Source organism: Malaclemys terrapin, chromosome 6 (genome assembly GCF_027887155.1).
Source record: "Malaclemys terrapin pileata isolate rMalTer1 chromosome 6, rMalTer1.hap1, whole genome shotgun sequence".
NCBI lineage: Eukaryota > Metazoa > Chordata > Testudines > Emydidae > Malaclemys > Malaclemys terrapin.
Window position 1 is genome coordinate 118,882,340 of NC_071510.1, and position 26,104 is coordinate 118,908,443.

A 26,104-nucleotide genomic window follows, 5' to 3' on the forward strand; every position below is an offset into this window, starting at 1 on the left:
TATTAATTTCATTTGGTGACCCCTAGTTCTTGTATTATGGGAATAAGTAAATAACTTTTCCTTATCTACTTTCTCCACATCACTCATGATTTTATATACCTCTATCATATCCCCCCTTAGTCTCCTCTTTTCCAAGCTGAAAAGTCCTAGCCTTTTTAATCTCTCCTCATATGGGACCCGTTCCAAACCCCTAATCATTTTACTTGCCCTTCTCTGAACCTTTTCTAGTGCCAGTATATCTTTTTTGAGATGAGGAGACCACATCTGTATGCAGTATTCAAGATGTGGGCGTACCATCGATTTTATATAAGGGCAATAATCTATTCTCAGTCTTATTCTCTATCCCCTTTTTAATGATTCTTAACATACTGTTTGCTTTTTTGACCGCCTCTGCACACTGCGTGGACATCTTCAGAGAACTATCCATGATAACTCCAAGATCTTTTTCCTGATTCGTTGTAGCTAAAATAGCCCCCATCATATTGTATGTATAGTTGGGGTTATTTTTTCCAATGTGCATTACTTTACATTTATCCACATTAAATTTCATTTGCCATTTTGTTGCCCAATCACTTAGTTTTGTGAGATCTTTTTGAAGTTCTTTACAGCCTGCTTTGGTCTTAACTATCTTTAGCAGTTTAGTATCATCTGCAAACTTTGCCACCTCACTGTTTACCCCTTTCTCCAGATCATTTATCAATAAGTTGAATAGGATTGGTCCTAGGACTGGCCCATGGGGAACACCACCAGTTACCCCTCTCCATTCTGAGAATTTACCATTTATTCCTACCCTTCGTTCCCTGACTTTTAACCAGTTCTCAATCCATAAAAGGACCTTCCCTCTTATCCCATGACAACTTAATTTACATAAGAGCCTTTGGTGAGGGACCTTGTCAAAGGCTTTCTGGAAATCTAAGTACACTATGTCCACTGGACCCCCCTTGTCCACATGTTTGTTGACCCCTTCAAAGAACTCTAATAGATTAGTAAGACACGATTTCCCTTTACAGAAACCATGTTGACTTTTGCCCAACAATTTATGTCCTTCTATGTGTCTGACGATTTTATTCTTTACTATTGTTTCGACTAATTTGCCCGGTACTGACGTTAGACTTACCGGTCTGTAATTGCTGGGAACACCTCTAGAGCCCTTTTTAAATATTGGTGTTACATTAGCTATCTTCCAGTCATTGGGTACAGAGGCCGATTTAAAGGACAGGTTACAAACCCTAGTTAATAGTTCCACAACTTCACATTTGAGTTCTTTCAGAACTCTTGGGTGAATGCCATCCGGTCCCGGTGACTTGTTAATGTTAAGTTTATGTTAATTCCAAAACCTCCTCTAGTGACACTTCAATCTGTGACAGTTCCTCAAATTTGTCACCTACAAAAGCCGGCTCAGGTTTGGGAATCTCCCTAATATCCTCAGTCGTGAAGATTGAAGCAAAGAATCCATTTAGTTTCTCCGCAATGGCTTTATCGTCTTTGAGCGCTCCTTTTGTATGACTCCAAGGAGGGGCCACGCTGGTTGTTTAGCAGGCTTCCTGCTTCTGATGTACTTAAAAAAACATTTTGTTATTACCTTTGGAGTTTTTGGGTAGCCGTTCTTCAAACTCCTCTTTGGCTTTTCTTATTACATTTTTACACTTAATTTGGCAGTGTTTATGCTCCTTTCTATTTACCTCACTAGGATTTGACTTCCACTTTTTAAAGGAAGTCTTTTTATCTATCACTGCTTCTTTTACATGGTTGTTAAGCCACGGTGGCTCTTTTTTAGTTCTTTTACTGTGTTTCTTAATTTGGGGTATTCATTTAAGTTGGGCCTCTATTATGGTGTCTTTAAAAAGCGGCCATGCAGCTTGCAGGGATTTCACTTTAGTCACTGTACCTTTTAATTTCTGTTTAACTAACTTCCTCATTTTTGCATAGCTCCCCTTTTTGAAATTAAATGCTACAGAGTTGGGCTGTTGAGATGTTCTTCCCACTACAGGGATGTTAAATGTTGTTATATTATGGTCACTATTTCCAAGCGGTCCTGTTATAGTTACCTCTTGGACCAGCTCCTGTGCTCCACTCAGGACTAAATCTAGAGTTGCCTCTCCCCTTGTGGGTTCCCGTACCAGCTGCGCCAAGAAGCAGTCATTTAAAGTATCGAGAAATTTTGTCTCTGCATTTCGTCCTGAGGTGACATGTTCCCAGCCAATATGGGGATAATTGAAATCCCTCACTATTATTGAGTTCTTAATTTTGATAGTCTAATTTCCCTTAGCATTTCACCATCACTATCACTGTCCTGGTCAGGTGGTCGATAATAGATTCCTAATGTTATATCTTATTAGAGCATGAAATTACTATCCATAGAGATTCTATGGAACATGTGGATTCACTTAACATTTTTACTTCATTTGATTCTACATTTTCTTTCACATATAGTGCCACTCCCTCCCCTGCATGACCTGTTCTGTCCTTCCGATATATTTTGTACCCCGAATGATTGTGTCCCATTGATTGTCCTCAGTCCACCAGGTTTCTGTGATGCCTATTATATCAATATCCTCCTGTATCACGAGGCACGCTAGTTCACCCATCTTATTATTTAGACTTCTAGCATTTGTGTACCAGCACTTTTAAAAACTTGTCACTGTTTATTTGTCTGCCCTTTTCTGAAGTGTCTGATTCTTTATGTGAATGTTTCTCGTCTGATCTTCTGCTCCTGACTATAACCTAGAGAATCTCTATCAATAGACTCTCCTCTAAGAGAAGTCTCTGTCCGATTCACCTGCTCCTCGGCAGCAGTCAGCTTTCCCCCATCTCCTAGTTTAACATTAAAAAGGTTGCAGAGCAGTTTTTAAGTGTCAGCAGTCTGGTTCCACTTTGGTTTAGGTGGAGCCCATCCTTCCTGTATAGGCTCCCCCATCCCAAGAGTTTCCCCAATTGAGTCTGTTGTTCATTCAAGGGAATAATATGCACACAACTTGTAACCCCAAATGGAGTTACCCAGACACTTTAACGTGAACATACTGGATTAGATAAAACTGTAAAAGAAATTAACTACAAAGAGGGAGATTTTAAGTGACTACAAATAATGAGGTATAGAAGTCAGAAATGATTACAAGAAAAATAGAGAGAGAATGCTTACTGGTGCCTAATTTAACAAATTACATTGGATTCAAAACAAAGTTTTCTCACCACATGCTTTCAGCAGTCTTACTGACCAAACTCTTTAGGTCAGGACCCCTGCCTCAGAGTCCAACAGCTGCTTACTTTGTCTTTTGAGGTGCAGTAAATGCAATGTCAGAAAGAATGGGGGCAGGGAGGGTCTCTTGTGGTATTTATTCTTTCTTTTACTAATTTCAGTCCACCCCTTGAAAATCATTTCCTGCTGAGGACCAGGAGTCAAAGAATCTATGTGGAAGGATATTCCCTGCTGTTCCCCCACCCCCACTTATTTGAGCTTCCTTTGTTTTCCCTCCCTGCTTGATGACCTTGTTTACTTCTTAAATGCAAATTAAGACAAGCACACATTCCTTCTTTTGTTTAGGACAAACCTGACTTTGGGCAGGGCTGGGGTGTTTGGAACGTGTGTTAATAACATCATAAAGTGGAATCTGAAACAGTGTTGTCACACACATTTTATCAGGACAATACTGATCAGCAAATTATGAGTTTTCAAATGATACCTCACAGGACTTACTTTGTATAAAGATTATTACAATAGTGTTTAGGGCAGGGGTGGCCAACCTCCTAAGAAGGAGCCAGAATTTACCAATCTACACTGCCAAAGAGCCACAGTAATACATCAGCAGCCCCCTATCAGTCCCGTCCCCCCGCCCCCCCAGCACATCCTACCCACTGGCAGTCCTGCCGATCAGTGCCTCCCTCCCCCTCCCCCAATCAGCTGTTTTGTGGCATGCAGGAGGCTCTGGGGGGGGAGAGGGGAGGAGCGAGAGCACTGCAGGCTTGGGGAGGGGGCAGGGAAGGGGTGGAGTGGGGACAGGGTCTGTGGCAGGGCCAGGGGTTGAGCAGTGAGCACCCCCGGCACAGTGGAGAGTGGGCGCCTATAGCTCCAGGCCCGGAGTTGGTGCCTATACAAGGATTCGCATATTAACTTCTGAAGAGTCGCATGTGGCTCCGGAACCACAGGTTGGCGACCTCTGGTGTAGGGTGTGAGTACAAGGGAGTATTCATCACAGTTGTTTCCTAGCACTTAATCATGAAAAATATTTTATTATTTTTATCTCTAGTGGCATTTTGAAGTTTGAATTTTTTTTGCTGGACAACTGGGAACAGGGCAAAAAGTTTATCCTGGCTTTAGGGTAACAGTACAAAGCTTGGCTCTGCTGTTCTTCACTACTCCCATATCAGACTTGTGGAGAATCATAGAAGTAGTATTGAAAGTGAACCCAGCCCTTTGAGTTCACATTTAGTCCCCAACATAAGGCCAATTGCTTTTTGTCTTCTGTCCATTTCTTTCTGCCTATTTTTAAGCATGTTTTTACCAATGCAACTGAAAGGATTGTCTCATCTCCACAAATATAAAAGATCTTGTCACGAGCTGTCTAACTCCATCTCAGTCATACCATTGATCAGACACTTTCCTGGCTTCCTTCTGCAGAAGAGAAGATGTTCGGGTAGCTTCCAAAGCCAGTTCCCTGTCATACTCAGTCCAGTGGAACACAATCTTATTTCAGGCTTTTCTGCTTATTTCTATAAACTCCTTGTGCTTATATACAAATGTGTATATAAAAAGTCTAAATACGAAGATGGGTGAACTTGAGTGCCTTGTATTAAATGAGGAAATTGATATAATAGGCATCACAGAAACTTGGTGGAATAAGGATAATCAATGAGACACAGTAATACCAGGGTACAAAATGTATCAGAAGGACAGAACAGGTCGTGCTGGGTGGGGGAGTGGCACTAAATGTGAAAGAAAGCGTAGAGTCAAATGAAGTAAAAATCTTAAATGAATCAAATTGTACCACAGAATCTATGGATAGTAATTCCATGCTTGAATAATGAGAATATAGCAGAAGGGATATACTACTGACCACCTAACCAGGATGGTGATAGTGACTGAAATCTTCAGGTTGCTTAGAGAGGGTATAAAAATAAAAAAAATCAATAATAATGGGGGATTTCAACTATCCCCATATTGACCTGGTACATGTCACCTCAGGATGGGATGCAGAGATAAAGTTTCTCAACACCTTAAATGATGGCTTCATGGAGTAGATAGTCCTGGAACCCACAAGAGGAGAGGCAATTCTTGATTTCATCCTAAATGGAGCACAGGATCTAGTCCAAGAGGTGAATATAGCTGAACTGCTTGGTAATAGTGACCATAATGTAATAAAATTTAACATCCCTGTGTGTGGGAGGGTGGGGGGAAAATAAAGGGAAAGGGAAACCAATGCAGACCACCACAGTAGCATTTAACTTCAGAAGGGGAACTACACAAAAATGAGGAAGTTAGTGAAACAGAAATTAAAAATTACAGTGGCAAAGGTGAAATCCCTGCAAGCTGCATGGAAACTTTTTAAAGACACCATAATAGAGGCTCAATTTAAATGTATACCCCAAATTAGAAAACATAATGAGAGGAGCAAAAAAGTGCCATTGCTAAACAACAAAGTAATAGAAGCTGTTAAAGTGGAAGTTAAATCCTTTTGAGGAAAATAGAAAGGAGCATAAATTCTGGCAAGTGACGTGTAAAAATATAATTAGGCCAGAAAAGAATTAGAAGAACAGCTAGCCAAAGACTCAAAAAATTACAGCAAAAAAAAATTTTTTTTTAAGTACATCAGAAGCAGGAACCTGCTAAGCAACCAGTGGGGCCACTGGACAATCGATATGCTAGAGGAGCACTTGAGGGCGATAAGGCCATTGTGGAGAAACTAAACAAATTCTTTGCATCGGTCTTCATGGCTGAGGATGTGAGGGAAATTCCCAAACCTGAGCCGTTCTTTTTGGGTGACATATCTGAGGAACTGCTGCGGATTGAGGTGTCATTAGAAGAGGTTTTGGAACAAATTGATAAATTAAACAGAAATAAGTCACCAGGACCTGATGGTATTCATCCAAGAATTCTGAAGGAACTCCACTATGAAATTGCAGAACTACTAACTGGTATGTAACCTATCACTTAAATCAGCTTCTGAACCAGATGACTGGAGGACAGCTAATGGGACTTTTTTTTTAAAAAGGTTCCAAAGGTGATCCCGGCAGTTACAGGCTGGTAAACCTACCTTCAGTACCAAGCAAATTGATTGAAACTATAGAGAAGAACAGAATTATCAGACACCTAGATGAACGCGATTTGTTGGGGAAGAGTCAACAAGGTTTTTGTAAAGGGAAATAATGCCTCACTAATCTACTAGAATTCTTTGGGGGGGTCAACAAGAATGTGGACAAGGGGGATCCAGTGGATATAGTATACTTAAATTTTCAGAAAGCCTTTGACAAGGTCCCTTACCCAAGGCTCTTAAGCAATGTAAACTGTCATGGGATAAAAGGAGAGGTCTTCTCCTAGATCAGTAACTGGTTAAAAGATAGGAAATAAAGGGTAGGAATAAACGGTCAGTTTTCAGAATGGAGAGCGGTCAATAGTAGTGTCCCCCAGGTGTCTGTATCAGTATCAGTACTGTTCAACATATTCCTAAATGATCTGGGAAAAGGGGTAAACAGTGAGGTTGCAAAATTTGCAGTTGATACAGAACTACTCAAGATAGTTAAATCCAAAGCAGACTGAAAAGTTACAAAGGGATCTCACAAAACTGGGTGACTTGGTAACAAAATGGCAGATGAAATTCAGTGTTGATAAATGAAAAATAATGCACATTGGAAAACATAATCCCAACTATACATATAAAATGATGGGATCTAAATTAGCTGTTACCAGTTAAGGAAGATCTTGGATTCATTGAGCTTAGTTTTCTGAAAACATCCACTCAATGTGCAGCGGCAGTCAAAAAATCTAACAATGTTGGGAATCATTAAGAAAGGGATAAATAAGAAGGCAGAAAATTTCATATTGCCTCTATATAAATATTGCCCACATCTTAAATATTGCATGCAGATCTGCCCATCTCAAAAAAGATACACTGGAATTCAAAAAGGTACCAGAAAAGGGCAAAAAAAAGTGATTTGGTTTATGGAACAGCTTCCATATGAAGAGAGCTTAATACTGGTACTTTTCAGCTTGGAAAAGAGATGATTGAGGGGTGATATAATAGAGGTCTATAAAATTGTGACTGGTATGAAGAAAGTAAATAAGAAAGTGTTATTTACTCCTTCTCATAAAACAAGAACTAGGGGGCACCACACGAAATTAATAGGTAGGTTTAAAACAAACAAAAGGAAGTATTTCTTCACACAACACACAGTTAAGCTGTGGAACTCTTTGCCAGAGGATGTTGTGAAGGCCAAGACTATAACAGGATTCAAAAAAGCACTAAATAAATTAATAGATAGGTCCATCAATGGCTATTAGCCAGGATAGGCTGGAATAGTGTCCCTAGCCTCTGTTTGCTAGGAGCTGGGAATGGGTGACTGGGGATGGATCACTTGATGATTGATTACCTGTTCTGTTCATTCCCTCTGGGGCACCTGGCATTGGCCACTGCTGGAAGACAGGATAATGGGCTAGATGGACCATTGGTCTGACCCAGTATGGCCATTGTTATGTTCTTGCTTTTTCCTCAGTAATGATTAATCTGGTAGATTATTAGTGCAGTGTCATAAATTTGGCTTTTCTTCTTGGCAGGTTTTAATAACGATGCACCCAAGATAGGATGCATGTGGTCTAGATTCTCCTTGAAGGTGTCTTACTTTAAGGCTGAGAGGAGGGCCTGAAAGCTATGGGGCAGCCTCACAGAACAATGGTGCAGCCTGACTGCCTGTTCTCCCGTTTCTGGGGTAATACAGTCTAGCTACCTAGCCGTGGGAATTTGTGCAGTATTTTTCAAACTTTTTTGGGGTAACTTTGTCCATCTGCCACTTAACCAAGGCTCTCACTATACTCATCTTCTGCATAATTGCATCTGCCCTCCTCCATCCCCTCCCACAGGCTCTTCATCCTTGTTATCATCAGCCCACTAAAGTTCCCAAGAGTTCTACCTACATGCCTCCCACATTCCTCCCACCAGCTCAAATCCAGATACCACATTCAGAGCCTTCTTGGCCTCCACCTCCTTTCCACTGATGGCATTTGCTGCAACTCCACCCTTTCCACCTCCTACATCTTTCCCCATCACCATTTCTTCCCCTCTCATGTCACCTTTCCTAACCTCATGCTCATCTTCCCACTTCCTCTTCCCTTTCTCTTGCTGTCTCTGGAATGCCTGCTCCATCTCTAAAGAGATCTCCATTATCGATGACGTCATCTTATCTTTCTCCCTCCAGTTCCTGACTCTCTGAGACCTGGATCCCTTTTGTTTTGTCTGACACTGCCTCTACAGCTTCCTTCTTATGAAGGCCTGTACGTCTCTCACATTGCCTATACTGCATCAGACTTGCTGCTTCCAACCCCTTCTTCCTCTTGGTTCTCACTCTTTCTCCTTTTGAACAGCACTGCCTCTGACTCACCTCTCCATGTTGCTGTCATCTTCTGTCCACCCAACTCTGCCAACTGGTCCTCTTATTTTTGGTTCCTGTCTCTCTATTCCTCGCATCACAATCTCACATGCATATTCTCGGTAACTTCCATGTTGATGATCCATCCAGTCCCCCATAGTTGCACGTTTCCTTGTCCTAACCTTAGTCTTGGCTCAACTCTCCTGGTCACCCAAAAGGCTGTTCACTTGACTTGGTCTTGCCAAGCATTGCTCTCTCGCTGATTTCTCTGTTGCTGAGTTTGAAGATAGCAGGCTCTCTCTTAATTAGTGGAAGCATTGTCTGCTATGAAGAAGTCATGCATTCTTTAGTGATCTGAAGCAACTATGTCCAAACTATTTTATTGGCTATGCTGAGTGCACCAAACTGTCTGTAGTCCAAGATGACACATTTAGCTTTTACATGTTTTCACTGAAAATGTGCTGTATCCATTCTGGACTAATTTTTTCTGTCATCTTGAAAATACTTTTATTAATAAGGAGCTATTTTTCAAGTGAATTGTAGAGAGAGTTTTGCTAATCTTAAAATCTTAAGTTTTAAACATGAATGGTCTGCAAGTAGATGTTCAATGAGAAAAATGGAGGGAATTAACATTGTGAAGGCATGTCATTGTGCTCTTATCTAGAAAGATAAGGGAATATTCTGTCTTCTGTGGAGAGGAGGGTTGAATGGGGGAATATCCAGGAGCCTAATGGAGGATCTAAAGGAGGAATATGAAGGGGTTGGTTTGCTTGTAGATGATCATAAGGGTTTGGTAGGTGGGAAGCGTAGTGAAAAGGAAGAATAAAGTTTTGACAAACTCACTTCTGTACTTTCGTGGTGCAATTGACTGAGGAAAAGCATACTTGTTTGCTAAGTATTAAGGGCTATGTACATAGTGTTAAAATTGTATTATGACTTTTTAGTGTATTGTTTTAATATTTTCAAAATATTAAATAGTATATTGATTGGAGAAATGCTTGGGTTTTTTTTCCCCCCTTGAGGAGGGTCTGTCTCTTGGGGTCTATTCAGCAACCTTTACTTGAGTGAGTGTCACAGTGTAAGTGTTTTGGTTCTGTATCAAAATCTGGACTGATCAAGATCAGGAATGGAAACTGGTGTGAAGAATTCAGTGTACTGAACACTAGATGGTGCTCTTGCCTGACAACTAGAATAGATATGTATTTTTAGAGACATAGTACTGTCTTCTATGTGGCTTAATAATTAGGGGGAAGCATGAATGTTTCTAGTTAAGCTGTGCCTAAGAAGTTCTGCTGTTTTACAAATGGTGTCAAACATTGCTCTCTGCGTGCCACCTTGAACCAGTGGCTTAGCTGGATGATCTTACTCACATGAGCAAAATAAGAGTTCAACACTCGTAAAAATGCAAGGTCAACCTCGTTAAGAAATCAGATGTTCACCATGCTTTATTACAGAGGGTATTAAATATGGCTATTCCTGTTCACCCCAGGGGATCAGTCATTTTCAACAATGGCTTGAAGGGGTCAGGTTTGTCACTTGTTAAACATGGCAGAATTTTTTTTAGTTTATTCTAGAATTATACCTCTTCATTTTAGTCTCTTGAAGAATTGGATGGTTTATCAGTAGATGCTAGTTTTCAGGCTTTAATGAAAAACATATCAATGCTAAGTTGAGGTAACTGATGGTGACTCTTCAGGGGGATAGTTTTTCATAAGTCGTGTCAGGTTAAATTGGGCAAGCTCGTACAAAGTTAAGGTGGATGCCATCTCCCATGAGGACGTATATGTGATGTTAGCTTTGGCTTTTTTAGGTTTAGTCCTCTAGCTAGTAGTGTCAGGAATAGGGGAGCTCTCTTCTCTCTTCCTGACCTCTGAAACTTCCTGGGTGTTGGGGCCAACATGCTCTTATCTGTTACCTGCTACAGTGGCTTCCTCCTCCTCCCCTCCACCAATTGTGTGTGCTTTTTACCCCTTAGACATAGGAGGAACCACACCACGGGTGATGCAACATGCCATCTGTGAAGAAAGTGGGTGATATCGGTGTTGCTTTAAGAAATGTTATGTGTACCTTTGATTGTTATGATGGAGTTCTTAAGGGGGAGGGATAGCTCAGTGGTTTGAGCATTGGCCTGCTAAACCCAGGGTTGTGAGTTTAACTCTTGAGGGGGCCACTTAAGGATCTGGGGCAAAAATCAGTACTTGATCCTGCTAGTGAAGGCAGGGGGCTGGACTCGATGACCTTTCGGGGTCCCTTCCAGTTCTATGAGATAGGTATGTAGTGCCAAGGAGACAAGTGTGTAATAGCCAGAAGAAGGAGCTGAAAGGGAAACTGCTCGCTACCTGCAGCCCCTTTGGCAGGAGTGATAAGCAGCAGGGGCAAATGTGTGACTCACTCTATACGAGTGACATTTGGCAGCTATTGCCAGTGGGACCTCAGCAGAGTTTATGGGTGATGGAAGGTGGGCACTGCATGTGTATGTGGTATTATAGGGGGAGCAAATAGAGACCTCTGTTAGGTTGCCCAACACTTTCCATTATAGAGCATTCTGCATCCTTATTTTTGAGGAGCTCTGATGCCTCTGTTTGTAGTCAGGCTGTTGGGTATTCATCAGATGGACTCTCCTCAGGCTACAGAAGTGCCTTTTCTTTATCCCATGAAATTCCCCTTGTTTCAGCCTCCTTGTCCATATACATCATGATAGTCTTTAATTACATGATCACATGTGACTTTTTCCTAATGGATTCCTGGCTCATTCAGTTCACAGGATGGACACACAAGGAGGCTGAATTAAGGTTGCATAAATTTGGCATTTCCTAACCTTCAGTTGCTTAACTTTTCAGCCAAAATAATGTTTTTGTATGCAGAAAAACTGTTAGCAATCTGTAGGCCTTTATCTAGCTTTGCCTGGTTATAGGCCAAGAGCCATGGGACATGACATGTGATGTGTGAGCCTTGCTCTCAAGTCAGGCAGAGCAGTGCATTGCTGAGGGAAATGTGACCTTATTTTTAGTACTGTTGTTAGTTACAAAGCTTTCATGCTGGAAACCTAAAACAGAATTAATTAAAGCAGAACTTGCTGAAAATCATATGCTTAGTATTTACTGTTCCACTTTGTTCTTTCCCTTGAGTTTTAGAAATGGCTGGTTGAAGAATAGTGTGCATGATTCTTTAATGGAAAGACATAAAATGAACAACTCTTATGTTGCCTTAATATGGTATATTTTTAAAATTGGTACAATAAATTATATGTAGCTTTTCATTCGACATCTTTCTTATGAATAGTCCATTAAAGTCAGCATTCCCACAGTATGAATTTACTGAATGGGCTGATTCTTCTCAGTTTTGTGAATGATGGCAAGGGAAAAGCTTTGCTTAGTCAAGGGAAAAAGGACCAACATGGCTACAACAACACTGCATAAGGGAAAAAGCTGTCAGGAAAGCTTCCTCTCCTCCTCTCTTCCCCCCCCCCCCCCCCCCGGGTGGTTGTCTACTACAGTTGGGGTCTTATTTATGCCTTATGAAGACTCGCCCAGTGTTGTAACGTGTGTAACTGCAACTTGTATGGGTGGTATTCTAACTATTGCTTTGAGCCACAGTGATTTTTTTTAAAGTAGAAATTCTATTTCTGATGCTTTGACGTCATTAAATTAAAAGGAGAGTGGCTTTTCGTAAGAAGAATATTCTATCCTGTCAATCTTTTCACATGGTCAGGCAGCAACTTTTACTCAGTCTCTGTTACTGTAACGCTTTTGTTGAAGTCTCGGATTCTGGGTCAGTTACACCGGTATAAATCCAAAATAACTGAGTTGAAATGAACTTTAGCTACTGTAGATTAAAGGCATTGATTTTAATAGGATTCTGGACTGGAATTATGCTGTTATAATTGAGAACAGAATCTGGCCCGCTACTAATATTAAACTAGAGATGAGACCAAGCTGAATATAAAAACCTACAAGGAATGATATCCATCAATTTTGGGCAATAAACTGCCTATCTTGGCCTTCTCCCCAATTTTTGCTTTTTAAAAAGGCTATTTCTTACTGGAAATTACTCATCAATGGAAGAAATTCTTTGTGCTATAAGAAGTCATTACAGAAATAGAAACACAAAATACATTCCAAAAAAATAAAAACATAAATATCAGACAAGGTGCTAACAGATTAAAAAGCCAGTTCAACAAAGCAAAACAAAATTCTGGATTGTCCAAACAAAATACTGTGTATGAATAGTGATTAGCGTAATATGAGAGTCACTCAATCCGGATAATGGCTCATAATAAGAGTGAGAAATAATGGATTTGTTTGGTTCACTGGCCGTTCTGAAAAATAATAATAATAAAATCACGTTCGGGCCTTTTAAACTGGTTTTAATAAAAGTTAAGGAAATTTGGAAACAAAGGGTGAGATTCACAAGGGATATGGGCACATTTCACAAGGGGTGGTTGTCTCCTACCCACCATTAACTCAATAGCCCAGTGGTTAGGGCACTGGCCCAGGATGTGGGAGGAAGGACTGGAACTTGGCTGTTCTCCCTCCCAGATTAGTGCCCGAACTACCAGGTTGTAGTCATTCTCTTGCTCTCTGGCTTAATGAGTATTTAATTGTTTATACCAAGTAGAGCAGCTTCCCCAGGAGAGAGTGAGGGCTTGTCTACACTGGCACTTTACAGCGCTGCAACTTTCTTGCTCAAGGGTGTAAAAAACCACCTACTGAGCGCTGCAACTTTCAGCGCAGTAGCGTGCCAGTATAGATAGTGCACCAGCTCCGGGAGCCGCGCCCCTCATGGAGTTGGTTTTCTTGGAGCGCTGGGAGAACTCTCTCTCAGCGCTGTGCCACCACTACACAAGCCACATTAAAGTGCTGCCGCGGCAGCACTTTAACGTTGCCAGTGTAGACAAGCCCTGAAACTCACCCCAGAATACATTCCGATAGCCTGTGGTTAGGGCACTCACCGAGGTGGGAGACGAGTTCAAGTCCCTGCCTCACATCAGGCAAAAGGGGATTTAGAATTTGGGTCACCCACGTCCTGGATGAGTGCTCTAACCACTCGACCATTGGATAAAAGGGGGTTCTCCTCCTCCTCGGTTTTGTGAATGGGACCTCAGGCTTTTTGATATTTCAAAGGGCTGATAATGGAGGAAATATATTAGCATCCCCCTCCTGCTAGAGAAGATACAAACAATGCACAATAATATATACACAATTGCATTTTGAATGCAATGGACCCCAAAGGTATTGACCCTAATTCAGTAAGGTTTAACTTAACTCAATAAACTTTATCTTAATTCCATAGGGTTTGATCAGGATATTGTCAGTCTGTCACAAACCATTTCAACATTTCTGATTTTTTTTTTTTTTTTTAACCAAACTTAATTGCCAAAACTGACACAAATTCATGAAATGTTTTGGTTGATACAAAATTTTTCATTTCAGCAGATTAGTTTAATCTAAAAAATGTCCAACTCTACTCATCTACTCCAGGGTTCCACTGCACTCTCTCACTTATGAGTTGTGAAAGGTTGACCTTGCCTGGCTATAATGTTTCTGAAATGCCTTTTGCTTTGTATGTGAACATATTAAATTAAAGCTTCCTTCCCCCCCACCTCTCCAAAAATACAAAATGTATGCAATGGTAAATTGTGCAGTGAATAAGAGTGGGTTTTTGCCTGTTCAATGCACCGCTAAATTAGCTTCCCAAGCACGTACAAATCAACCTACATTTGCTTTGAATGTTGCTTAAATAGTGCTACTGTTGTTGTTTTTTAAAAATAAAGTACCTTGCAAATAAATCACCCCTCCCCCCCACCTGGAAAGTGTTCACAACTTGGTAAAAAGTTTATGACTTTGATACCCTGACTTTGAGGTAGTTGTTTTAGGCCTTGGCTACATTTGCGAGTTACAGTACAATAAAGCAGACCCGGGCGCCCTAGTTCACTCCCTGTCCACACTGGCAAGGCACGTAGAGCGCTCTGATTCCGCAGCTACAGTGCTGCTGGTACTCCACCTCAGTGAGTGGAATAACGTTTGCTGCGCCCCCGCTGGAGCGCTGTGGCGCCAGTGTGAACGAGGTGTTGCGTTACTGCGCTGTGATCAGCTTTCGGAAACGTCCCATAATCCCCTTAAGTCAAGTGGCCACTCTTGTCATTGTTGTGAAATCGGCTGCAGGAATGCGGAAATGCCCTTTCAAAGCTCCATTTTTCGGGCTGCTTATCAGCTCTGAGTGAGAGAGAGGTGGGTGGCGGGAATGAGGGGGGTCTGAATTTACAAGACAGCATGCTGACACACTCTCAGCACCCCAAAAACCCACTCTCTCTCCCCCCACATACACACAACACACTCCCTGTCACACTCCACCCCCCCCCCCCCATTTGAAAAGCACGTTGTAGTCACTTGCATGCTAGGACAGCTGCCCATAATGGACTGCCCCAGTGCTGCTGCAAGTGCCGCAAATGTGGCCACAGCAATGCGCTTGAAGCTGTCAGTGTGGACAGACTGCAGCGCTTTCCCTACTGCGCTCTATGAAGGCGGATTTAACTCACAGCGCTCTACATCTGCAAGTGTAGCCATGCCCTAAGTAACTCCTGCTTCTACTGGGGGATTTATAAGACTTTCACCTATAGACCTTCTTTCCTTGATCCTTAGCTCTTGAACATACAGTAACTGCAAACACTCTGCTTGAGGGCTCCATCCACCAGGGATTCCTTTGACCTAGAAATGTTGGAAGTGCAAACTGAAGCTACTGTTTCTAGTCTGGTAGTTCATTACGTAAAGCAGTGATCAAATATTGTTTAAAGTAATCTATTGATTTTTTCCATAAAATGTTTAATAATAAGGATGTAACTTGGTAAAACAAGAATGAAAAATGTGTCTCTAGGACAATATTCTTCAATAAAGATGTAAATAATTTTTTCAAAAATTAACCTAGAAAAATATTCATATCCAGATTAATAGCATAACTGATTTCAGTTAAATTTAAATATTGTTTGAGAATAGTCTGTGGAGAGCAATCCAACAGTGACAGTGGATGCAGTGTTGTTGTAGCTATGTTGGTCCCAGGATATTAGCAAGACAGGGTGAGTGAGGTAATATCTTTTATTGGACCAACTTCTGTTGGTGAGAGAGACAAACTTTCGAGCTTACACAGAGCTTATCTTCAGCTCTGGGAAACTTACTCAGACCTTGTCTATACACAGGTTACTTTGGTATAATTTACGTTGTAACTTATTGTAATTTATGTGATTTAAACCACACGCCCCTGAGCAACATAAGTTATACCTATCTAAGCGCTGATGTAGACAGCGTCTCCTGCTGACATAGTTGCTGCCTCTCTTGGCGGCAGGAATTAAACTGACGGGAGAGCTCTCTCCTGTTGGCTTAAAGCGTCTCCACCACAAGCGCTACCGTGGTTCTGTAAGTACTGTAGTGTAGATGTAGCCTCAAGCTATCTCTACACTGCACTTTAGTCATTAAAACTTTTGTTGGTCAGGGATGTGAAAAAAAAACAACAACACACACACCCCGCCTGACAAGTTTTAACAACAAAAAGTGCCTCATTGGGGGTGGTTTTATTTTGCCAACAGGAGATCTATCTCCTGCCAGCAAAGAGTGGCTACACTGTGTACCTTAGGCCTTGGCTACACTGGCAATTCACAGCCTTGCACTTGCTGCGCTCAGGGGTGTGAAAAAACACCCCCCCCCCCGAGCGCAGCGAGTGCAGCGCTGCAAGCTATTCCCCTCGGAGAGGTGGAGTACTTGCAGCGCTGGCGGCGCCACTACACTCGCGCTTCACAGTGCTGGGAATCCGCGAGTGTAGCCAAGGCCTTACAGCGGCATGGCTGTGCCACTGTAAGGTAGGCAGTATACACATATAGCCTCAGAAAGTTACACCTAAATGCAAGTTGGAACAGATTGTTTAGCATAAGTGGTTAACACATTTCAAGGCACCATTCAAGTTAGAGTGGCCCATTTACACCCCTCCAGTCATAGGGAAGAAAGGAGTGTGGGGGAGTAGCTGGCAGGAGGGGGTTAGTGGGTTATAGATTGTTTGTAATAAACCATAAATTGAGTGTATTTATTCAGTCCATGATTTTTAGTGTCTAGTAAAGTTATGAATTTAAGATAATCTTTTGAAAGTGGTATTGTGCAGGTTTCCTTTGAGGATGAGGACTAATAGGTCAGATATAGAGTGATCGCTTTGTGAAAAGTGATGGTGGAGTCTAGCTTAGGTTCCTTTCATTCTGTGACAAACGTAGAGGGTCTCTCAAAAGTTTACCTGATAAAGTTGAGGGCTCTTTGATTATTCTTCTGCGTGTGTATAAGACACATCTTCCTGGGATGAATTATTGCTTCAAACACACTTGATAGGTAGGTAGAGTGTATATTGCAACTCCTTTTGTGATTGTGGTTCATAGGTTACTTCTCAAATTTGTTCTCATGTATGGGTGAGTAATCTTCTGAACTACATGACTTTAAGCATATATTGAATCTTATACCTCAAATCATAAATACTTTTTGAAAAAAGTCCTACCTGACAATAAGGCTGCCATTATTTTATGGGGAGATTTTTTTTGGCAGGGTAGGGGGATTGGAATTCTTGAACTGCGGTCTGTGATCAATCCACTAAATGAACTTTACTCCTTGAAAAATATTCTCTTGTTGTTCATCAGTATTGGAAAACAGTTAGAAGTCTAACACTGCTACTCTGTGGATTAATGAAAGGATCCATGCTTAAGATAAGTTTCCATCTTTATATTCATTCATTAACTAAACAGCATCTCCGGGGGGACTGTGATGCAAAGCAAATCCAATAGCTAGTGCTAGTGTTGTTGCTCTCATGCCACCTCATGAATCTTGGCTGATGACATGCAGAGACATTTTCTGCATAAGTGGTTAATATAGTCTATCTTCTGTCTTCATAACAGAAAAATTATTCAGGCAACTTTTTCCGCTTCTTGCATGTATTTCTTTCCCCTGCTTGAGTTTAGCTGACTGTTACAGTTTACATGGCAGTTTACTTTGCATTTCCTGTTAAGCTTTGCTTCAGCTTTCTAAAAATGGGCTGATTTTTAGGTGTACACTGCACCCTCTTCATAAGGCATCCTTGGGGGCCTAATAATAATGTTGAATCGTAAAGGAATAGTGTTACAATATTTGGGCATGGTAGCAATGCTGTACTTGTGGTGGAGGCACTTCCATTATAACCTTCCCCCCGGGTGCTTGTAACTCTTGTGCTGAGTTTTTGCAGGCATGTTTTTACCTCAAGTGTAAAATTTTAAAATGGCAAAATACAATTCTGTGTTTTTCTTTTTCTTGTCTGAATTTGAGGAAATGGGGTGTGCCTGGTTTTCAAGATTTTAACTCTATATTTTATTCTCAGTGGAAAATGACTAGAGTTAGAGAAGTCTATGCTGTTTAACTATTTTGACCAAAGCAGGAAGTCTGTCTGGTTCTACAGCATGGTGGTAGTTTGGGTTTTTTCAGTTTGCTTTTCAAAATAACTAGGGAACAAAAGCGATGTTAAAAGTTGTTATGGTTGCAAAGACAAACATTCAGAAATTAGGAAATACAAGAGGTACGATTATGAGATTATTGTCCCTTCATATTGAAAGTTTCAATCCTGGAGCAATTAAAAAAGCTAAATTAACCAGGTAATCTGAGTTACAAGAGCCTTTGGTGTCTTTTTAAGCACCCCTATTAAAAACCAACACCACACTCCTCCCCTCCCTTTTTGTTGGATTCAGATTATACTGCGTTCAAAGAGACCCCCCTCCCCCCCCAAGTGTAGTTGGAGTGCAATAAACATTCTGCCAATCTGCCAGTGTCAGGAAGGAATACATCCTGATGACAAGCAATCAGCTGGACAGATTTTTAGATAGAAAATTGAGAGAAGTCCCTGTTTCATTCAGACCCAGTAAATTGTAATGTCTGTAGGCGTTGATTCTGTTTCCCATTTTTATACCATTTGTCTTCAATTACAGCTGTGTTTCTAGAGCTGAAATAAGAGACCACCTCAGAGATAAAATTTTAACATTTCAAAAAATATGTATTGGCAAGTAAGTTTAGTCTTTCTGAAATTCAGCTACAGAAGCTACTAAAGCAGGCAGCAATGCAAATGTGCGTTTCTCTGCAGTCAAACAAGCATAAACTAAAATTGTAAAGGCAGAGTATTAAACACTGTGAAAGATGACTGCTTTCTCTCTCATGCATGCAGTCAATTCACTGTGCTGCAGAATAGTCCAGTGCACAGGATAATCTGCTGATTTAAAGAAAAAAAAAATTTAATTTGATGGCTCATCTCACTGGTGAAGTTACTCTGTCGTGGAGCATAAACACTGGCTTTACTACTGAAAACCTTTTTAATAACTCCTTTGACTGATGATTCTACCAATACCCTATTCATTGGCTCCCATACAAAATTTATATTCGCAGCCACGCCGGAGGAGCTGCCCGTGCTGGGCGCTGGCTCCTGCAAGCGGCGACCTGACATGCTGCTGCTTTCACCGCTGTGGTTCCTGGCCTGGTCGCAAACCATGGCCCTGCTGGTTTCACTCGTTGTTACTAGAGCCCTGCAGCTTCTCGGATATCTGAATCCATGGATATAAATTTTTTATCCGTGCAGGGATCTAGCAGCCTGGTCTAAGCATCTTTAATTACTTTGATTTTGTCTGTCAGATTGCTTATTGGAAAACACTGGCTAATATTTAGCAAAGATGGGGAATGACTTAGCAAATTGATTATGGTAAGACTTAATGCGTATGAAGGCTGTATACTAGGGGTACTAGGACAGAGACTCTGCCACAGATTTGCGGTGAACTTGGACACCATCCTTGACTTCACTGAGCCTCAGTTTCCCCATCTGTAAATTGGTGACAATGATATTCACTCACCTTTGAAGTGCTTTGAGATGTAGATGAAGAGTGGTGGAAGTACTTATTATATGTTAAGTAGCATTTCTCTTCTTCAGACATTAAACTGGCTTGACTGTATTTGTATTCTGAGAACTGCTAGAAAAATGCTGCTTGAAACAGTTGTCATTTCTACAGTTCAGACTCTGAATTAACTGCCTCTGCACAGAGACTGTAGATGCCTTCTTTGACATCCTGGGTTTTGGACCACTAAAACATTTCCAAATGAGTCCCCACAGACTAAGGAAAACCCCTGTTTGGAAGCTGAGCTTCCTTTTTCATCCAGTCCAAGCCACACTGGCAGCTGAGCCTCCAAGAAGGCAGAAACACCTGTGGGCAGCAGAAATGCCTTTGATGTGAATGTAGCCTGGAGTGTCGTGCAATTTGAGACCTTAATCTTGTCAGGAAGAGTGTGTGCAGCTAGTAGGTGTGTGCAGGTGGAGGAGACATGGAAGTGAGAGTAAATATCCATTTAGAACATGGAAGAGCTCTTCAGGATGTAAGAGGCTTCACTAGGAATCGCTGAAGTGATTTTTGAAGTTGATGGATATAGGCGGGTTTGGCTTATCCTTAGGTGTACATGAATGTTTACTAGCTAGGAGTGTTTGATGCAGACACCACGTGCTGCCAGCGGGCAGAGGGCACAGTGGGTGCATATGGTTTTACAGGGATCTCCTGGGTCAGATATATGCGTAATAATTCACGGAAGGGTGGCAGTGTGATCTCTGAGAGCCAGTAGCCCACTGGTCGTCATAGTCATTGCAAAATGTATGGATGGATAATATTTAAGGTGTGATGTATCTATATGGGAAATTATGTTCTTAAGGTTTTGAAGTTAAGGTAGGTCACCAGAAAGTGACCTATCTCAGGAATATTCTGTGGCCAGAGGAGTTGGGGATCTGACCCATGGCAGGCACAGACAAGGCTTCCTCATATTAAAAGCAGGTGGTAGCAAGATGCCTCACAACCTTGGGTACCCCGGGAAGCGTCACAGAGTGGATTTCTGCTTGTGATTGTCCTGTAAATGTAAATCTATACATCTAGGAACAAAGAATGTAGACTATGCTTATAAGATGGGGGACTCTATTCTGGGAAGCAGTGACTCTGAAAAAGATTTGGGGGCGGTGCTGTATAATCCTCTGAACATGAGCTCTGAGTGACACTGTGGCCAATAGAACTAATGCAACCCTGGGATTCATATGAAGAGGAATCTCGAGTAGGAATTGAAAGGTTATTTTACCTCTGTGCTTGGCACTAATGTGTCCATTGCTGGAATACTGTGTCCAGTTCTGGTATCACACTTCAAGAAGGATGTTGATACATCGGAGGCAGTTCAGAGAAGAGCCAGGAGAATGATTAAAGGATTACAGAACATGCTTTATAGTGATAGACTCAAAGAACTCAATCTATTTAGCTTAATAAAGAGAAGGTTAAAAGGTGACTCAATTACAGTTCATAAGTATCTACATGGGGAATAAATGTGTAATAGGCTTATCAGTCTAGCAGAGAAAAGTATAACATGATCCAATGGCTGGAAATTGAAGCTAGGCATAAATTTTTAATGGCGAGAGTAATTAACCATGGGGAAAATTTGCCAAGGGTCGTGGTGGAGTCTCCATCACTGACCATTTTAAATCAAAATTGGATGTCTTTCTGAAAGATATTCTCTAGGAATTGTTTTGGAACTGTTCTGTGATCTGTGCTATACAGAAGGTCAGACTAGATCATCACAATGGTCCCTTCTGGCCGTACAATCTATGGATCTTTCCTGCCCACTGGCCTCCCATTTTTCTCTCCTACTCCCACAAATATACTTCCATATTAAATGCTATGGCACTTAGTGAAGTGAAGTTTGGGGATGTTTTTGGGTGATATAGATTTCTCAAGGCTTCATTTTTGTCATTGCACACAACCCAGCTATGGAACTGGATGCTCACCACAGAAGCATGTGGGCCCAAGGTTTCTGCAGATATGGTTCTTACTTCGTCAACTTGTAGATGAAAGGAAGTACTCTTTCAGTCAACATATATTTAGACTGTGGAACTCATTACTACAAGATGTCATTGAGGCCAAGAATTCAGTAAGATTGGATGTTTATATGGATAACCAGAATATATCCAGAGTTGTTATAGTTAATGGGTGAAATAAGACTATTTGTAAGGGATTTAAGACCTCATATTTCAGGGTTTAAGACAAAATCTAACCCTTAGGGATTAAGATTAGACCTTCATGGGGGCAAACTATCTCAAATCTTTCCACTGAAAAGGGTTGTTGCATTTTCCTATGAAGTGTCTGCTTCTGGCCACTGTCAGAGACAAAGTACTGGACTAGATGGATTGTGGATCTGATGCAGTATAGTAGTTCCTATGGAATCGCAATTTGGAGGTCTCCTTGGAGTATGATGATTGGTTTGGCTAATCCATTAAATCCTATTTTTCTATAGTTCTTTTGCTTGATTTGAGGGTGAGTGGGAGAGCCAGACCTCCCAGGAACTAATCTGTTTCATATTTTAACCCACTGGAGAGGTTTGGGCTTCTGGATGCACCTCTCTTGGTTTTACAGGGAGGAATTCTATTGAGAACATGTGGGATGATATATAATTACTATATGAGCATGCAAACTGGGAATGTACAAAAACATCTTGGGCAAAATATCTCACAAGTAGAGGAGATTTGAGCTTTTAAGAAGGCTCTTGAGTCACTTTCTGCCAGAGAGAAAGTGCACTCCTGTCTTTGGTTGCCTCTGACTGCAAAAGAGACTGGCAACTAGATTAGTTAATGCTTGGTGATTCCTGAAACCACTAAAAGTCGGTCTTTCCCCTAATTTCCAATTGTAAAGACTTTTAAACATAAATACTTTCCACTTCCATAACATTTTCTGTCCAGGGACCTCAAAGCATTTTGCAAACACTAAGGATTGAATCCTCACTTTTCCCAGGCCTACTAACACACCTGCATTGGCAGGTGATATTGGGATCTGCTCACCCTCCACATCCCTTTGGTAACCTGTGTTTCAGATAAGTAGAGGGAGGCTTACCTTCTATACCAGCAGAGCAAAGATGTATGGGAAATGCACAAGAGAAAAAATGAACAAAATTGAGAGAGACTGTGGAGGTGAGAGAACTAGGTGAGGGTGTGTCCTGGAGCTGAGAGATAACAGTGCAGTAAGAAGAAATTAGTGCGTGGAAGCCTTTGGGGTTGTGGAGAGAGAATGAAAAGATGCATCAAGACAGATGAAGCTTAGAAGAGGCAGAAATGTAAGAGAACGAAAAAGCATAGTTTTCTATTCAACCCCTCTATGGTAAAGCAAACAAAAGCCCTCTAGATTTTTCTCAGCCTTGAGCTAATATGATATCCTCCCCCTGGCCCAAATCCATTTAGGATGTTTGTGCCACTGTCATTTTCATTCTGAAAGACTGACCACAATGCTCGCTCCTGTATTGCTATGCCCATTTTATAGATGACAGCTTCAAATCACTAGAATTGTTTACACCAGCAATGAATTTGGCCTTGAGAGGATAAGTGTCTTGCCCAAGGATATCTGAGTGAGCTGGTGACCGAGCAAGGAGCAGAAATCTAGTCTCTTAACTGTCCTCTTTACTTGCTAGACTCAGCTCCGCCTCTAAACATCTCGTGGTGCTTAGTGAAATTTCATGCTGTGATATTTACCTTGTATGTATTCAGAAGGTGACAAATTGAAAAACAAAATCCCATTTCATAGTTGCACTTGGTAAAAGGTGTCTAGCTCTTTTTGATGGGATAATAGGCAGTTACCTGAAAACTCATTGAACTGCAAGTTATCCTAGGCCGGGGGTTTTGAAAATGGAAGTTTAATAGACTCCAGCTTTTCTACTGATCATAGCATGTTACTTTGTGCCAGGTTTCTTAAAACAAACAAACTGGACCTGGAAGTGTAAAAGACATTTCCCAACCCAAAAAATCTTATTGGCTTTGTATATATAGTGAAATACTTCTGTGATGGATTGTGTTTACTGAGCGACAACCTATCCTGAATGCTCAATTACTGAGGGACAATCTACACTCATTGCTATACTTCTTTTCCACAAGCTACTCTCAGTATAACCTTTTATGAGTGATGTACCTGAATATTTGGATGCTAATATCTAAACTGTATCATTAAATTTATTAACCTTAATTTGGGTTATTGCAGATTATGTACTATATGTATTTTATGACTTTTAAACCAAAATTTGTATTTTGGGATAATGTAAGCATTATACCCAGATGTATAAACACTCTTTCCTTAACCTGTGTATTATATAATTTTAACATTAGCTTTAATAACAAATTTTAAATCTGTTCTTTTCAATGGAGTTTGTCAGGTTAATAACACTAAATTGGAAAAGGGGAAATTTACATTCTGTTGTTAAGGAATCTTGTCTTTCCTTGGTACATATTGGCAGGAGATAAGATCCTTAAATATCTAATATAGAAGCAGTATGGAGGTGTCCCATTTAACGTGGCCTTGGGCAAGATGCCTACTACTGTTTTTGTTTTTCCTGTCTCTAAAATGCAAATACTTGATTTACTTCACAAGGATTAGTTAATTTGTACAATGCTTTTCAGGCCTACATACTTAGCACTTCTAGTGGTGTATGTGTATTTTATAGGTTTCACATAGTTGGGATTATTTTAAGGTTGTTTGATTCCCTTCCCTCTTCCTCCCCATCCCCCCTTTTCATTATAAAATCTTTGTAAGTAGATGTTTTGATATAGATATATCATCTGGCAGTTAGTGAATTTGTAAAAATCCTATCCTCTTGGCATATACATGATTTACAATTGCATCTGTTGTAACCACATGCAATAATTATTGAAACTGGGTTATAGTATTAAGTTTGAAATTAAATCTGTTTGCTTATGGAGGCATTTTCAGTTTTAGAAGAGGGTTACATTCTTCCTTTTATATCCACGCATGATGCAATGATATTCCTAGTACAAAAGCCAACTTTTTCTACGAATTGAAACTGTGGACCTATGTTTATTTACAGGGGCTTATTCCAAAACAAGCATGGGATGAGTGAAGTTTATGACATAGAAATGATCTGCCCACTTTAAATATGAATTGTTTGACAGAGTGAGATGAATGTTAATTGTCCATTGTATGGCCACACTGCTTCAAATAATGAGCGCAATCTATGTGAGTGAGGTAAATGGAGTAACTAAAATTACAAGATCATAGGAATTGCAGTAGTGCCCTATAACAAATGTATTTAAATGCAGTAATTGTATTCTACAAGCGGCAGGCCTCTATAGGCTCAGGGATGGTTATTGCTCATATAACTAAATGCTTCCTTTCTTCGTCTTCAGTGCTGAGTTAAAGCTGTTGGAAGAAGCCACCATCTCAATCTGCAAGTCTTTAGGTGAGAGAGATTATTTTGATGTCTTCACATATTTCTGTGTTTGTTGTCAACTTTTCTGATAAATCACTGTTCGTGTAAACTTCTGTGTCTGTATTTATTTAATTTCACTCATCTGCGTTTCAGTAATGAGATTTTTAAAATCATATTTGTCTCCTAAGTAGAAGATGAAAGCACATTCTACTAATTTGTGCTGCTTAAATGTAACATTGTCACATTATTCTGTGTGTCACCAACAGAAGGAAGTGACTTGGGCACAGTTATTTTAATAATTGAACAGACTTCTTTTAAATAATGATTTTTAAAGCATTGCCCCTTTAGAAGTAGAATATCAGTGGGCGACATTAGAGTATCAGTGGGCAGATATGAGTATAGTATGTGACACCTGTCATGTGGAGTTGACACTTGAATTAGAAGATGAGTGCATATCCTGCTTCTCATTCGGAATGATAATTTGATTCCCTGGATGTTTTAAGTTTTAACTTGCAATGTTAACTCTGTTCATTACAATATAGAAACTTCTAAAATATTGAAAGGGTAGCAATGCTGATAGAGATTATGCAGGGAGGAACCAGGGATGGTAGAAGAGTGAGGAATGAAATGATATTATTGTCACAGTCAGGCACACTTTCCTGATAGTGAGATCTATTGAGCTGTGAAATAGTCTCCTGAAAGAAATGGTGTGGCTCCGTTGTTCGGAATGTTTTAAATTTAGGTTGGAAAATGTAGTGTAGTGAACAATCTTGCAATAGCAGAAACATGGACAGGAGCCATCTTTAACTATAGACTGTTTAAAAAAAAAACCTATAAAAAAGTAGCCTTGGGGGGTGGGTGTGTGTGTGTGTGTGTGTGTGTGTGTGTGTTTATTTAAAAAAATACATAAAATGTGCAATGGAGAGTAATTCCCGCTCTATATATCCTGTGTTTGAATTAATTATCATAATTTAAATTACAAATGTACTCTAATCTTTTCAATCCCTCATCTAGTTGAGAACAATCCTCGAACAGGAAATCTTGGGGCATTGATTAAAGTCTTCCTTTCCAGAACCAAAGAGTTAAAAATTTCAGCGGAATGTCAAAAGTAAGTTGGCAGTGAAATGCCAGGCGTTCCCTTTTATGTTTTAAATGTTCATTTTGTTGATAGCTCTTGGGTAATGCAATGATGGCTGCTCCATAAATACCTGAATCGGCAAGGTGAAAATTCAGGTTCTCTTAAAGTTTATTTTTGTTTTTAAAAGAGAACCTAC

The 26,104-nt window shown here is 40.5% G+C and overlaps 1 protein-coding gene across 2 annotated transcripts in view; it reads left to right on the forward strand.

Moving 5' to 3' along the window:
• DYM (dymeclin) overlaps positions 1 to 26,104 on the forward strand; it is a 332,893-nt gene that overhangs the window by 19,805 nt on the left and 286,984 nt on the right. For both annotated transcript variants that reach the window (XM_054032077.1, XM_054032078.1), the window contains exons 4-5: positions 24,808 to 24,860; positions 25,845 to 25,938. In XM_054032077.1, the coding sequence (XP_053888052.1) occupies positions 24,808 to 24,860; positions 25,845 to 25,938 (147 nt within the window). The remainder of the gene's footprint in view (positions 1 to 24,807; positions 24,861 to 25,844; positions 25,939 to 26,104) is intronic.